Genomic DNA, 15,343 nt, shown 5'->3' with positions numbered 1-15,343 from the left:
GCGTGGGCCGTCTCTGTAGATTGTTGGCGTGGGCCGTCTCTGTAGATTGTTGGCGTGGGCCGTCTCTGTAGATTGTTGGCGTGGGCCGTCTCTGTAGATTGTTGGCGTGGGCCGTCTCTGTGGATTGTTGGCGTGGGCCATCTCTATGGATTGTTGGCGTGGGTCGTCTCTGTGGATTGGACGCGTCTTACTTCTTACCATATTTTTTAATGATTTGTAGCTCCGACACCCTCTTCTTTGAATCGCTGCCCATTACGTAAAACATTTTTTTTTTTAAAATACAGCTACATAGAATATTTTTTCTTTCCTAAGAATTGCAGCTTGAAGCAAAAAATTCTTGAAATTCCTTTCTTTTTTTTTTCTTTTCTGAACCTGATTTCAATTTCACAGCATTTTTTTTTTCTTCTTACGATACACAACCCATCAGAGAGAAATGTGACAGCTCCAACAACACTTTAGGAATTCATTACATGTGAGTCGGCAGGGCGGGTAGGAACATCATGAATGGATATTATGCCGGGGTCAGCGTGGTCAGCTTACCCAATGATCACAATCACATGTACAGACTGAAAAATGCAAGATGGATCAATAAATTAATAGGTGGTGTAACCTTGTAGCCTTTTTGAAGTGCTTTAATGGAAAACACAAGTTCCTGCCTTTACTTTTTGCAATTTTCCTGACAACTATGGCTGACATCTATTTAACACTGATGGTCTCCGAAATGATAGGCTGCGGAATCTTTTTCTATTTTTTTACGCTTTTCTCGGGGAATTGCTCTCTTGTTGTGTCACAATACTGATAATGAAGCTGCGGCGGCGTATTACACTCTCAGAAAACATGTTTTCTTCCTCAAAGTGGACCCTTTGCCTACAAACGAATGAGGAGTGGGGTGGAAGAAGGGGTAATTTTGCAGTAGAGGCCAACCTAAACTTGGGTCCTTCTCTGCTCCATGGGCCACAACCTCCGACAGTCAACTTTTTGATGTCATCAGCTCTTACAGTTCTGAAAATCTGATCAAATCCTTAGGGTCCTCTATACTGTTGTTCTTTGTAAAACTGGATTAACCATATTTACTATTTTAGCTTCATACAGATTTTACTTAACTAAATTTCTATACACTTTTTTTCTATTGTAGAATCGGTGGATGACTGTCCCAGTAACTGTTACGGAAATGGAGAATGTGTGGCTGGAAACTGCCACTGCTTCTTGGGGTTTCTTGGACCAGACTGTGGAAGAGGTAAGAAAAAAAAATTTTTTTTAAGAGAAAAATGGAGCGTGCACCATAAAGGCAGTTCATTTCTCCTCTATAGAACCCATAGAGTCCCACTGAAGGATAAGGTTAGCATAGCCTATGGTTATAGGTGGTTTGAACTGTGGTGTTAAATGGGCTCAAAAGGAGCTTCTGTTACGTCTGGTGTAGGATGTGTCACCGTTTACAAGTGGCTTTGATGGGGTCAACAGGACCTTCTGTTATGTGTAATTAGAAGAATGGTATGGATTGAAGTCACTAGAACCTCCCTGTTATGAGTGATTATGACTGTATCGTGGGAAGAAGTTACCAGGATCTCCTCTTAACAGTGTTTCTCACTGAGATATCGGATTGGGCCACCAGGACCTCTTCTTATGCGAGGTTGAATGTAGTGTGTGTGATGGGATCTCTGGAACCTCCTTTTATGAGTGGTTATGGCTGTATTGTGGGACTGGATCTCTAGGAAATCCTGTTACAAATATAGTTAGGACTGTGTTTTGGGACAAGGGTTCCACAACCTCCTGTTATAACTGATTAGGACAATAGTTTTGGATGGGTTCACCAGGACGTCTTGTTATGGAGAGTATGGTGTGCGATGGGTTTCCTAGAACTTCATGTTGTGAATGATTAGGAGTCTGGCATGGGATGAAATCTGTAGGACCTTCTGTTGCACATGGTTAGGACAGTAGTGTGGGATGGAGTTACTAGGACCTCCTCCTACACATGGTTAGGACAGTAGTATGGGAAGAGGTCATTGGACCTCCTCTTATGAGTGTTTCTCACTGAGGTGTCAGATGGAATCGCCAGGACCTCATCTTATGTGAGTTTGAGTGTGATGTGCAATGGCGTCTCCGGAACTTCCTTTTATGAAGGATTAGGGCTGTATTGTGGGGCTGGGTCCACAAGAACTCCTGTTACAAATGGTTAGGACTGTGTTGTGAGGCAAGACTCTTATTATAAATGGTTTGGGATGGGGTCACCGGGACCTTTTCTTATGAAGAGTGTGGTGTGCGATGGGTTCCTGTGATCTTGTGTTAAGAATGATTAGGAGTCCAGCATGGGATGAAATCTCTAGGACCTTCTGTTACACATGGTTGAAAGCGAGTTGTCACTAGGGCTTCCTGTTACATGTGGCTAGGACTGTATTAAGGGAAGGGATCACAATGTAGTGTGGTAAGTGGTCACTAGGACCTCCTTTTAGATGTAGTTAGGACTATAGTGTGGGAAGAGGTCACTAGGGCCTTCTGTTAGACATGATTAGGACCATAGAGTGGAAATGGGTCACTAGGGCCTTCTGTTACATATTGTTAGGATTGTAGTGTGCGAAGGAGTCACTAGGTTCTCCTTTTACATGTGGTTAGGACCGTAGTGTGGCAAGGGGTCACTAGGGCCTCCTGTTACATGTGGTTAGGACCGTAGTGTGGGAAGGGGCCACTAATGCCTCCTGTTTCATATATTTAGGATTTTTGTGTGGGAAGGCGTCACTAAGACCTTCTGTAACTCATAGTTGGCTCTCTGAGGGAAGGGGTCACTAGTTACTTGTGTTAGATGTGGTTAGGATTGTGGGAAAGGGTCAGTAAGGCCTCCTGTTATGATGGTTAGGACCATAGTGTGGGAAGGAGTCACTAGGGCCTCCTGTTATGAGTTGTTTGAACTAAGAAGTAAGATGGGGTAAGTAGAGGTGAGGAGTGTGGTGTGCAATGTGGTCACCAGGATCTCCCCTTACGCATAGTTGGGGGTGTGCTAATGTGAAACGGCTCCTGGAAAGGTCCATGTTTTTACCTTGGTATGGTTTGCCGTTATCAAGGTAATCTTTTCGGATAAGGAGTGTGCCTAGAGGATTGTAATAAGTTGTGAGGAGTGGGATGGTCTTTACTAGAATATGGCTATTATTCTTTATAATATGGCCCCCTCCTCCCCCTAGCATCCTGCCCGGTGTTGTGCAGTGGTAACGGACAGTACATGAAGGGGAGATGTCTCTGCCACAGTGGCTGGAAAGGTGCCGAGTGCGACGTCCCCACCAACCAGTGCATTGACGTGACCTGCAGCAATCACGGGACCTGCATTATTGGCACCTGCATCTGCAACCCAGGCTACAAAGGAGAGAACTGCGAAGAAGGTAAAAGTCCAAATCGGAAATGTATCGGTTCTCATTTACATTTCTAAATTCCCTGTCTGAGCCTTCAGGTCCATTCCTGGCTGAGGGACATCCGATTTATCAGCTCTCATTAGCTCAGCGTGGCTACAAGTGTAAGGTCAGCACCGCTGGAGTCCATGTTTCTCCCGCTACTCACGATGGGCAGTTTGGTGACATGGAATGCAATTCTACTTCAGGAATCCATTAAGTCCGAGTATGTGGGTAGTTATATCACTGTTTGCTTCTTGTTGTGAAATTTTACAGCTCTTCAGGTTCCGTTGCTAATAAAGGAAGGTGGAAATTCACATTATATAAATTATTATATTAATATACATTTTATGATCTGCCAAGACGGGTGAGAAGTGTGAAGACTGCTCTGAAAACATCATCTGTTCCAAAATGTAGTTGTCCCGTTCTAGGAAGATTCATCATATCACTGGATAAGCTCAATTGGTTTAGGGTCCATTGCCCTGTAAAGAGAAAAATATATCTACTATTCTACATAACTCTATATAACAAAAATAAAACTACTATAATACTGCCCCCTATGTTCAAGAATATAACTACTATAATACTGCCCCATGTATAAAAATATAACTACTATAATACTGCTCCTATGTACAAGAATATAACTACTATAATACTGCCCCCTATGTACAAGAATATAACTACTATAATACTGCTCTATGTACAAGAAGATAACTACTATAATACTGCTCCTATGTACAAGAATATAACTACTATAATACTGCCCCCTATGTACAAGAATATAACTACTATAATACTGCTCCTATGTACAAGAATATAACTACTATAATACTGCCCCTATGTACAAGAATATAACTACTATAATACTGCTCCTATGTACAAGAATATAACTACTATAATACTGCTCCTATGTACAATAATATAACTACTATAATACTGCCCCTATGTACAAGAATATAACTACTATAATACTGCCCCTATGCACAAGAATATAACTACTATAATACTGTTCCTATGTACAAGAATATAACTACTATAATACTGCCCCTATGTAGAAGACTATAACTACTATAATACTGCCCCCTATGTACAAGAATATAACTACTATAATACTGCCCCCTATGTACAAGAATATAACTACTATAATACTGCCCCTATGCACAAGAATATAACTACTATAATACTGCTCCTATGTACAAGAATATAACTACTATAATACTGCCCCTATGTAGAAGACTAAAACTACTATAATACTGCCCCCTATGTACAAGAATATAACTACTATAATACTGCCCCCTATGTACAAGAATATAACTACTATAATACTGCTCCTATGTACAAGAATATAACTACTATAATACTGCCACTATGTAGAAGACTATAACTACTATAATACTGCCCCTATGTACAAGAATATAACTCCTATAATACTGCCCCTATATAGAATAATATTCTAAGTACAGATTGCAGTTAGTGAATCCAGGGTAATATTTCGTTTACAGGATTCAGTTCGAGGTCGTATTATAATTTGGTTTTGTCTCGCATCCAGTTTTCTGAGCCAAGAAAGCTCTAAGGTCACATTCACCCCAATAACCACAATGGCGCAAAGAAGAATGAAAGCCCAACAAAGAAAGTGTATCTAATCCTGTCCCAGAGAATGCAGCCAAAAACCTCGGGAGTGGGGGAGGGGGTGATGACGGCCATTGTATCAGACCTCTCATGAAAGGATCTCATTTCAACATGAAAAATGGTCATAGGATTATGATAAATGGGGCGCTGTGACACGTACATTCTCCTCTCATAATCCGGGGTTGGAGCGCTGAGGCAGCAGAATAGCCTCCCTATGTGACACAGACCCTTTTAAAAACCTGTCTCTCTTTTTCCCATTGACCTTCAGAGTAAGTGATTAATGACGGAGCGCTGTGTGTTTGTCATCTGTTGGAGGCTCCTCTCGCGCAGCGCTCATCCCATCTGCTGTGGTGTGCTGCAGAACGCTGCCCACCGGCTTCGCTCTGCCTTCTCATTAATAGGCACTTCATTCCGGCTTCTTTTTTTTTTTTTTCCGTATGGTACCATAAAGACAGTGGATCTCATTAATAGAAAAAATATAATCAATTAATTTCTTTAAAGTAAAAAAAAAAAAAAAAGCCTAAATTTTGTAATAAAAACTAATTTATAATAAAAAAAAAATAATAATTTTTGAAAAAACAAACCATTATTATCACATCGAATTAGAACTTGATTGACAACATCCCCAAAGATGGCCGAACCCGCCAGTCTCTACAAAACCAGCCCACTGCGGAATAGTATAGGGGCCCCCCAAGTCTACTGTATCTGAAGGACAGATTGGGCCTGCTCAATTTCAGCATGCCTGATCCTTTGTTTCTGCAGTTGGATCTACAGTATTCCTGGAGGTCTAGGGATGGTACCGGTAACTAATATGTAAGAGCTCTGAAGGTCTGGGGTGGGTTTAGGTTTTCTAATTTCCCTGAAGGTCAAGGGTCTTTATGGGTTATATTTTATATCTCTGGATGGCTCAGGTGATTATAGGTTAAATTTGAGATCCCTGGAGGTCAAAGGTGGTTATGGGTTATAGCGAATATTGCCTGATGTCTCAGGTGGTGGATATGGGTTGTATCTGATATCCCTGGAGGTCTAGGGTGGTTATGTGTTATATGTGATATTCCTCTCTGTCTCCAGTAGATATGTGTAGTATCTGATATCCCTGGCCGTCTAGGGTAGTTTTGCATTTGTTATCCATAGTGTTCTAGGGTGGTTATGGGTTGCATCTGATATCTCTGGCGGTCTAGGGTAGTTTTGGGCTGTACCTGATATCCCTGGATGTTTCGGGTGGTTATGGGTTGTATCTTATATCCCTGGTGGTCTAGGGTGGTTATGAGTTATAGCTGTTCTCCCTGGAGGTCTAGAGTGGATATGGGTTGGATATGATATCCCTGGCAGTCTAGGGTGGTTATGGGTTGTATCTAATATCCCTAACGGTCTAGGGTGGTTATGGGTTGCATCTGATATCCCTGGCGGTCTAGGGTAGTTTTGGGTTGTACCTGATATCCCTGGATGTTTCGGGTGGTTATGGGTTGTATCTTATATCCCTGGTGGTCTAGGGTGGTTATGAGTTATAGCTGTTCTCCCTGGAGGTCTAGAGTGGATATGGGTTGTATCTCATATCCCTGGCGGTCTAGGGAGGTTTTGGATTGTAGCTGATATCCCTGGATGTTTCAGGTGGTTATGGGTTGTATCTGATATCCCTGGTGGTCTAAGGTGGTTATGGGTTATAGCTATTATCCCTGGAGGTCTAGAGTGGATATGGGTTATATCGTAATCCCGTAATATTTCCAGAATCCGTCCCTTCATCAATTCTCAATCTACAAAAATGCTAGTGCATGCTCTCATAATCTCCCGCCTCGACTACTGCAACATCCTCCTATGTGGTCTCCCTGCTAACACGCTCGCCCCTCTCCAGTCCATCCTTAATGCTGCTGCCCGACTGATCCACCTCTCGCCTCACTACCACCCCGCTTCTCCTCTCTGCATGTCCCTTCACTGGCTCCCAATCTTCCATCGTATCCAATTCAAACTACTAATACTGACTTACAAAGCCATCCACAAATTGTCTCCTCCATATATCTCTGAACTAATCTCTCGCTACACTCCAAAACGTAATCTCCGGTCCTCCCAAGATCTCCTTCTATCCTCCTCTCTCATTCGCTCCTCATGCAACCGTCTCCAAGACTTCTCCCGAACATCCCCAGTCTTCTGGAACTCACTGCCTCAACACGTCAGATTATCTACTACACTTGCAAACTTCAAACGGAACCTAAAGACTCATCTGTTCAGAAATGCCTATAACCTTGAATGACCTCACTGCCCCACCACCGTGCGGAGCTGCCGCCCCCACCACCGTGCGGAGCTGCCGCCCCCACCACCGTGCGGAGCTGCCGCCCCCACCACCGTGCGGAGCTGCCGCCCCCACCACCGTGCGGAGCTGCCGCCCCACCACCGTGCGGAGCTGCCGCCCCACCACCGTGCGGAGCTGCCGCCCCACCACCGTGCGGAGCTGCCGCCCCACCACCGTGCGGAGCTGCCGCCCCACCACCGTGCGGAGCTGCCGCCCCACCACCGTGCGGAGCTGCCGCCCCACCTACACCCCACCTACTGTCTCCTCCCCATAATCCTATAGAATGTAAGCCCGCAAGGGCAGGGCCCTCTTCCCTCTGTACTAGTCTGTCTACTGTAACTTGTACATGTATTTTGTATGTAACCCCCTTCTCATGTACAGCACCATGGAATCAATGGTGCTCTATAAATAAATAATAATAATAATAATAATAATAATCCCTGGTGGTTCTGGGTTATATCTTGTATCCTTGGAGGTCTAGGGTGTTTGAGTTGTGTCGGATATCCGTAGAGATCTAGGGTGGTTATGGGTTATACGTGAGGTCACTGGAGGTTTCAGGTAGCTATGGGTTATACCTGATCTCCCTGGCGGTCTAGGGTGGTTATGGGTTATACGTAAGGTCACTGGAGGTTTCAGGTAGCTATGGGTTATACCTGATCTCCCTGGCGGTCTAGGGTGGTTATGGGTTATACGTAAGGTCACTGGAGGTTTCAGGTAGCTATGGGTTATACCTGATCTCCCTGGTGGTCTTGGGTGGTTATGGGTTATACGTAAGGTCACTGGAGGTTTCAGGTAGCTATGGGTTATACCTGATCTCCCTGGCGGTCTAGGGTGGTTATGGGTTATACGTAAGGTCACTGGAGGTTTCAGGTAGCTATGGGTTATACCTGATCTCCCTGGTGGTCTTGGGTGGTTATGGGTTATAGCTGATATGTCTGGAGGTCTCGGGTGATTCTGGGTTATATCTAATTTCCATCAAGATGTAGTGAATATGGCTAATATTCCCAGATGTCTACCTTGGTTTGGGTTAATAAATAATGGTCATCTAGAGGGCACATGGTTCAATTTCTAATATCCCTGGAAGTCTAGCAGTGGTTATAATAATGTAATAATTATATATCGCCAACATATTCCGCGGCACTTTACAATTGAGCGCGACCATGTACAGATAATAGAGACATGGAGGGAGGGTCAATGCAATAAGGAATGCATAAGGAAATGGAGGGAGATTCAGTAGGTATCGAGCGCTTGTCAGGTCCGGTCCGGCCATCTTTAAAATAAATAGGGGTTTTCTTATAAAGCTGCATGATCCGTGAATTGTGCCGCCATTACTGTGCCCCATGGAGCACACTACGGTATTTTACAGATCCAAGAGGAAAATCTCTGTATGAGATTAGAGGTATACCAAGAAAGCAGCTAATGATAAATTACCGTTATTGTTATTTTATTATCTGTTTTATTTCTTGCTTTTAGTGGACTGTATGGATCCCACGTGTTCGGGGCGAGGTGTGTGCGTGCAAGGAGTGTGTCACTGCGCCGTCGGCTGGGGCGGGACGAGCTGCGAGAATCCCCGCGCTACCTGCTTGGATCAGTGCTCCGGACACGGGACCTTACAAGCCGAAACCGGGATCTGCACCTGTGACCCCAACTGGACAGGGCACGACTGCTCCATAGGTAAGCTTGTTTTTTTATATGGGCGTGATCTAAAAATGATGGGGGGGGGCCCAAAAAGGGATTGGCGCAGTTCCTGTGATCTAAAGACAGGGTCGTCGAAAAGTGATCAGAGCAGTTCCTGTGATGGGGGATTGAAAACTAATCGGAGCAGTTATTGGAGAAGTTCCTGTGATTGAAAATTAATGGTGGGGGGGAGGGTGTTGAAAAGTGATTGGAGCAGTTCTTGTAGTCTTAAAACAGAGGGAGGGGTCGAAAAGTGATCAGATTAGTTCCTCTGATCAGAGCAGTTCCTGTGATCTAAAATTAGGGGGGGGGGGGGGGTCGAAAAATAGTTAGAGCAGTTTATGGGATCTAAAAATTGGGGCGGGAGTCGAAGAGTGATCGGAGCAGTTCCCATGATCTAAAAATTGGGGTTGAAAAGTGATCGGAGCAGTTCCTGTGATTGAAAAATAGTGAGAGGGGGCAAAGTGATGGCAGCAGTTCCTGTGGTCTAAAAATGGAGAGGGGTCAAAAAGTGGTCAGAGCAGTTCCCGTGATCTAAAAACGGGGGGGGGGGGGGGCGGTTACAGTAGTCCTGTGATCAAAAACTGATGGCGGGGAGGTTGAAAAGTCTTTGGAGCAGTTACTCTGATCTAACAATCGAACAGTGTGGGGGTCGAACAATAATCAGAAGAGTTCCTGGGATCTAAAAATTGGGGTGGGGGTTGAAAACTGATTGGCGCACTCCCCACGATTTAAAAATGGCCGAAAAGTGATCGGAGCTGTTCTTGTGGTTGAAAATCGGCAGGGGGGTCCAAGTGATCAGAACAGTTCCCATGATCTAAATACATGGTCGGGGGGGGGTGTCTAAAAAATAAGAGCAGTTCCTGGGATCTAAAAATTCGGGCGGAGGGAGGTTGAAAAGTGATCGGAGCAGTTCCTGTAATCTAAAACCGGCAGGGGGGGTCAAAAGTGATCGGAGCAGTTCCTGTAATCTAAAAACGGCAGGGGGGGTCAAAAGTGATCGGAGCAGTTCCTGTAATCTAAAAACGGCAGGGGGGGTCAAAGGTGATCGGAGCAGTTCCTGTAATCTAAATATGGCAGGGGGGGTCAAAGGTGATCGGAGCAGTTTCTGTAATCTAACAACGGCAGGGGGGGGGGTCAAAAGTGATCGGAGCAGTTCCTGTAATCTAAAAACGGCGGGGGGGGTCAAAAGTGATCGGTGCAGTTCTTGTGATCTAAAAATGGTGGGGGAAAGGTGGGGGGGGGGTAAAAAGTTATCCGAGCAGTTCCTATGATCTCAAATGGGGGAGAGGGGATTGAATAATGATCCGAGCAGTTCTTGTGATCTAAAAACGGGGGTCAGAAAGTAATTGGAGCAGTTCCAATATAATATATTATGAATTTTTTTTGTTTCTGTTTTCTTTTTCTTTTCTTACAATATAAAATTTTGATTATTTTCTTTTATATATAAATATCTAATATTTCCGATCTTTTTTGGCCCCTCGGCGCTGTACACGGCGGCCACATTACAGATTTCCCATGACTTGTGGTTTTCGCACCTTTGCTTGTTTGCAGTCCACCTTCCGCCCTTGTGTTTACGCTGCCGCGTTCCGCGCTCTTCGCAGGTTTGTTGCGATCATTAGCGCGCTGACAGCTGTTTTTTCTCCGTTTACCGTCATCTAAGCGCAATCTTTCAGGTTGACTAAACAGCTTTTACATCTGATCCTTGCCATTTCTATAAGCGATGATGGATACACTCCCACCGCTAGCAGCGTGCGTGCGCTGCCGCTCCCACTGTGTGTCTAATGTATCTTTCTAGACATTGTCATATCTCATTGATCAACCCACACATGTGATGAAGCCACGGAGCCCCCCCGGGGGCCCAGAGGTCTCCAAACTTTGCAAATGAAAGCTCATGTTAAATTCATAGGATGCCAAAGGACTCGACCGCAGCCGCGCACGCGCCACCCCTGGGCCATATTCACACCTCGGCCTTGCTGTAAAGCTTTCATTTAGAGGGTGTGAAGCTCCCCAGAGGAGGCAACATGTCCTCCAGGAGAGCGAAGATGAATAAACATGGCCCTGGTTGGAAGGTCACAATGGAGGAATACATTGTAATGGACTGAAATGCGTTAGTTCAGATTCTTAGATGGGGGATGAACATTAACAATACAACTGGTCTTTACCATAAAGTAATTTCTTGATTAATATAATTAAAAAAAGAAAAAAATCTTGAAATACCGACGCATTTTGGGCAAAATTAGTTAGGAATAATGAAGGAACGCATTGATTCCCATCAAAGATGGCAAAATCTTCTTCTTGATAAGAATAATATTCATTTTCCATGGTGGTATTGGGCATCTCAATGGTTAATATTTCCTATTGCTGAGGTTAAAATGTTAATGTATATTTTCCCTGGTGGTCTAGGGTGATTATTGGTTAAATAGTAACTTTTTTTTTTTTTTTCTTCAGCCATTTTCAATTTAAAAATATAATTTGGATACTCTTTGTAATAGGGTTAATTAGCCTATTTTTCTGGCGTCATGGAAAAAATAGCTGGTAAAGTGTCTGGTAAAGTACGGATCACCCAACTGTGGGCACGCTACTAGTTAATGACTCTTTAATTTATAATATTATTTGAAGGGTTAATATATAACTTCCCTGGTGGCCTGTGGGTAGTTGGGGTTTAATATCCAATAGCCCTGGTGGTCTAGGGTTATTTTGAGATAAAATCAAAGATATCTGGAGGTCTATGGTTCTTACGGGTTTAGATATCCTTAGATATCCATGTAGGTTTTGTTGGTAATGGGTTAACATTTATTGTTCCTAGAGGTCAAGATTGGTTATTGATTAATATTTTGTTTCCATGGAAGCTTTGGTGGGGGTTTCTGGGTTATTATTTAATATCTCTTTTGCGATAGATGGTTTTTGAGTTATTATTTAGCATCATTGGTTGTTCTATCTAGAGAATTTGTGAGATATGTAGCATCCCTGGTGGTCTAGTGCATTTGTGTAAAATATTAAATATTCCTTATTTAGTTTTCCAAAAGGTCCAAGATACCCGTGGATTAATATATAACATTTCTGGTGGTCTATGAAACTTATGGGTATAATATTGAATATTTCTGGTAGTATAGAATTTGTGGATTAATATCGAACATCCCTGGTGGTCTATTGTGTTTCTGTAAAATATTGAATATCCATTATATTTAATTTCCTAGAGGTTCAAGTTTCTTGTGGATTACGGTGGCTCTGTAGTTAGCACTGCAGTCTTTTGGTGGCTCAGTGGTTAGCACTGCAGTCTTGTGGTGGCTCAGTGGTCTTGCAGCGCTGGGGTCCTGGGTTCAAATCCCACCAAAGACACCATCTGCAAGGAGTTTGTATGTTCTCCCCGTGTTTGCGTGGGTTTCCTCCGGGTTCTCCGGTTTCCTCCCACACTCAAAAGACATACTGATAGGGACTCTAGGTTGTGAGCCCCAATGGGGACAGAGTTGCCAATGTATGTAAAGCGCTGTGGAATTAAAAGCGCTATATAAATGAATACAATTTATTTTTTTTTATTATTATTATTATTATTAATATAGAACATCCCTGGTGGTCTAGAGAATTTAAAATATCTAGCATCCCTGGTGGTCTAGAGAATGCGATATCTAGCATCCCTGGTGGTCTAGAGAATTTGAAATATCTAGCATCCCTGGTGGTCTAGAGAATGCGATATCTAGCATCCCTGGTGGTCTAGAGAATGCGATATCTAGCATCCCTGGTGGTCTAGAGAATGCGATATCTAGCATCCCTGGTGGTCTAGAGAATGCGATATCTAGCATCCCTGGTGGTCTAGAGAATGAGATATCTAGCATCCCTGGTGGTCTAGAGAATTTGAAATATCTAGCATCCCTGGTGGTCTAGAGAATGCGATATCTAGCATCCCTGGTGGTCTAGAGAATGAGATATCTAGCATCCCTGGTGGTCTAGAGAATTTGAAATATCTAGCATCCCTGGTGGTCTAGAGAATGCGATATCTAGCATCCCTGGTGGTCTAGAGAATGCGATATCTAGCATCCCTGGTGGTCTAGTGTGTTTCTGTATAATATCGAATATTTGGTTTTCCTAGAGGTCCAAGTTAACTGTCGACTGATATGATATTCCTGGTGTTCTAGGAGACTTGTGGGTATAATATTGAATGGTTCTGGCAGTATAGAATTTGTGGATTAATATCTAATATCCCTAGTGGTCTAGTGCGTTTCTGTAAATTATTGAATATCCGTTATGTTTAGTTTTCCTAGAGGTTCAAGTTTTTTTGTGGATTAATATATAATAATCCTGGTTATTTAGGAAACTTGAGTATTCCAAAAAATATATAATTTGTGGATTAATATCTAACATCCCTGGTGGTCTAGAGAATGTGTGTGAGATATCTAGCATCCCTGTTGGTCTAGTGTATTTGTGTATAATATCAAATATCCCTTATATTTAGTTTTCCAAGAGGTCCAAGTTACTTGTGGATTAATATGTAATAACCCTGGCGGTCTAGGAAGTTTGGGGGTCAAAATCGAATATCCCGGTAAGTAAAGGTCATTTCTGGGTTAATATCTAATATCCATAGTTAATATGAAATATACCTGGTGGGCTAGGGTATTTTTGGTTTAATATCTGTTCTCTCTTAGGAGTGTTTATGGGTCATATCTGATACCTGTAAAGTTCTAGGCTTCGTTAAGGGATAATATCTAATAATCATTGAGGCCTAGAGGTAGTTAAAGGTTAATACATAATATACCTGGTGGTCTAGGGTGATTTTTTTTTTTTTTTTTTAAACTTCTTTTTATTATCTTTCAAAAGCTGCAACACACACTATTTATATCAACAATAATAATGCCAAAATTAAAGACATTCATATATCAAATAAATCATCAAAACAAACCCCAATGCCCTTTTTAAATTATGAAACTCTATAATCCGTTCTCAGTGAGCTCCACCTAGTGGCCGCAGAAATATATACTTTTTTTTATTATTTAACGTAACCTTTAATCATAACCTCCATTTACTTGCTGACTCTGGAGAACTCCTTTTAAGCTTTCTTGTAAGGATCGTGTCCGCCTCCAATTCTTTAACGTTGCGTCTCACGCCCGCGTATCATGCTGTAAGTCTCGGTCAGTTTCTTAGCGGCTATTGGTCTACAGTCTGACACCTAATTCACATGTAAAAAAACAGTAACAGATGGTCTGTAACATCAGCTTCCAGGGGGCGCGGTGCAGGACAAAGGATGGTGGACAGCCGACGCAGCAAAAGTCCCATCTGTGCGCGGATTCCGCCTTCCTGTACATCACTACTATAAAAAAAGGGAAGAATTCTGAAAAGACGCGATTGATGACAAACTTGGATTATCGTTCTCTATTTCTAAAAAAAAAAATAAAAAAAAAATAAACATATATATATATATATATATATATATATATATATATATATACATGTGTGTATATATATATATATATATATATATATATATATATATATATATATATATATATTTCTAAAAAATAAAAGATAAACATACATATATATATATATATATATGTATGTGTGTATGTTTATTTTTTATTTTTCCTTTTTAGAAATATATATATATATACATATATATACATACATACATATATACATACATACATATATATATATATATATATATATATATATATATATATATATATATATATATATATATATATATATAACATAGTTTTGTATTTTTACTTTCAAAATTAATTAATTGAGGGGTGATTTTTTTTCAGCAGGCTAAGTAATCTAAGACCAGAATAATGTAGGGGGCTGAGAGCCTGACTCCAGCTATGTCACTTACAGTGTTTTATCAGCAGGAGAATATCACCACAGGACTAGATGTCTTGTGCCTTCTAGTCCACTGCTTTGTAACCCCGCCCCCACCACTGATGGCTGCGTCCTGTGTACGTCAATAAAAGCAGCCAATCAGTGATCTGGGTGAGGTTATACACAGCCCAGCATTCCGAGCTCTGGTAGATTTTATAAAAACTACACTAAGCTGCCCATAAGTGACACATTGCTGGAATCAGGATCTGTGCCCCTACATTAATCTGCTCTCAGGTTACATAGCAAAAACCTGTTGAGCACTTTTTTTTTTTTTTTTTTATTATTATTATTTTTAAAATTAGTGTCTTTTTGGGCTCTCCAAGGGACAAAATGAAGTTCAAGCCAGTTTTTATGAGTAGTAAACTTGGAGTACAGTATTTAGTCCATAACCCGCCCCCACATCCATTTTTTGCTAGGCACAGCCAACCACTAGAAAGCCTTTTTGGGAAGATTGGAAAATGATCTATTGTTTAAAACAGACTTTAGTGCTAAATATCTTTTTCTTTAAAAAAAAAAA

General features: G+C 42.0%; 1 protein-coding gene across 1 annotated transcript in view; it reads left to right on the top strand.

Moving 5' to 3' along the window:
• The first annotated feature begins 3,037 nt into the window (after positions 1-3,037).
• The window catches only part of TENM4 (teneurin transmembrane protein 4), a 124,300-nt gene continuing 111,994 nt past the window's right edge, over positions 3,038-15,343 (top strand). Inside the window, exons 1-3 of the mRNA XM_075333976.1 lie at positions 3,038-3,056; positions 3,174-3,368; positions 8,764-8,964. Of these exons, the coding sequence (XP_075190091.1) occupies positions 3,038-3,056; positions 3,174-3,368; positions 8,764-8,964 (415 nt within the window). The remainder of the gene's footprint in view (positions 3,057-3,173; positions 3,369-8,763; positions 8,965-15,343) is intronic.

The sequence above is a fragment of the Anomaloglossus baeobatrachus genome, chromosome 2 (genome assembly GCF_048569485.1).
Source record: "Anomaloglossus baeobatrachus isolate aAnoBae1 chromosome 2, aAnoBae1.hap1, whole genome shotgun sequence".
In the NCBI taxonomy this organism is placed as follows: Eukaryota; Metazoa; Chordata; class Amphibia; order Anura; family Aromobatidae; genus Anomaloglossus; species Anomaloglossus baeobatrachus.
Note: the sequence above shows the minus strand (reverse complement) of the source record. Positions and strands in the feature narration are given on the sequence as shown.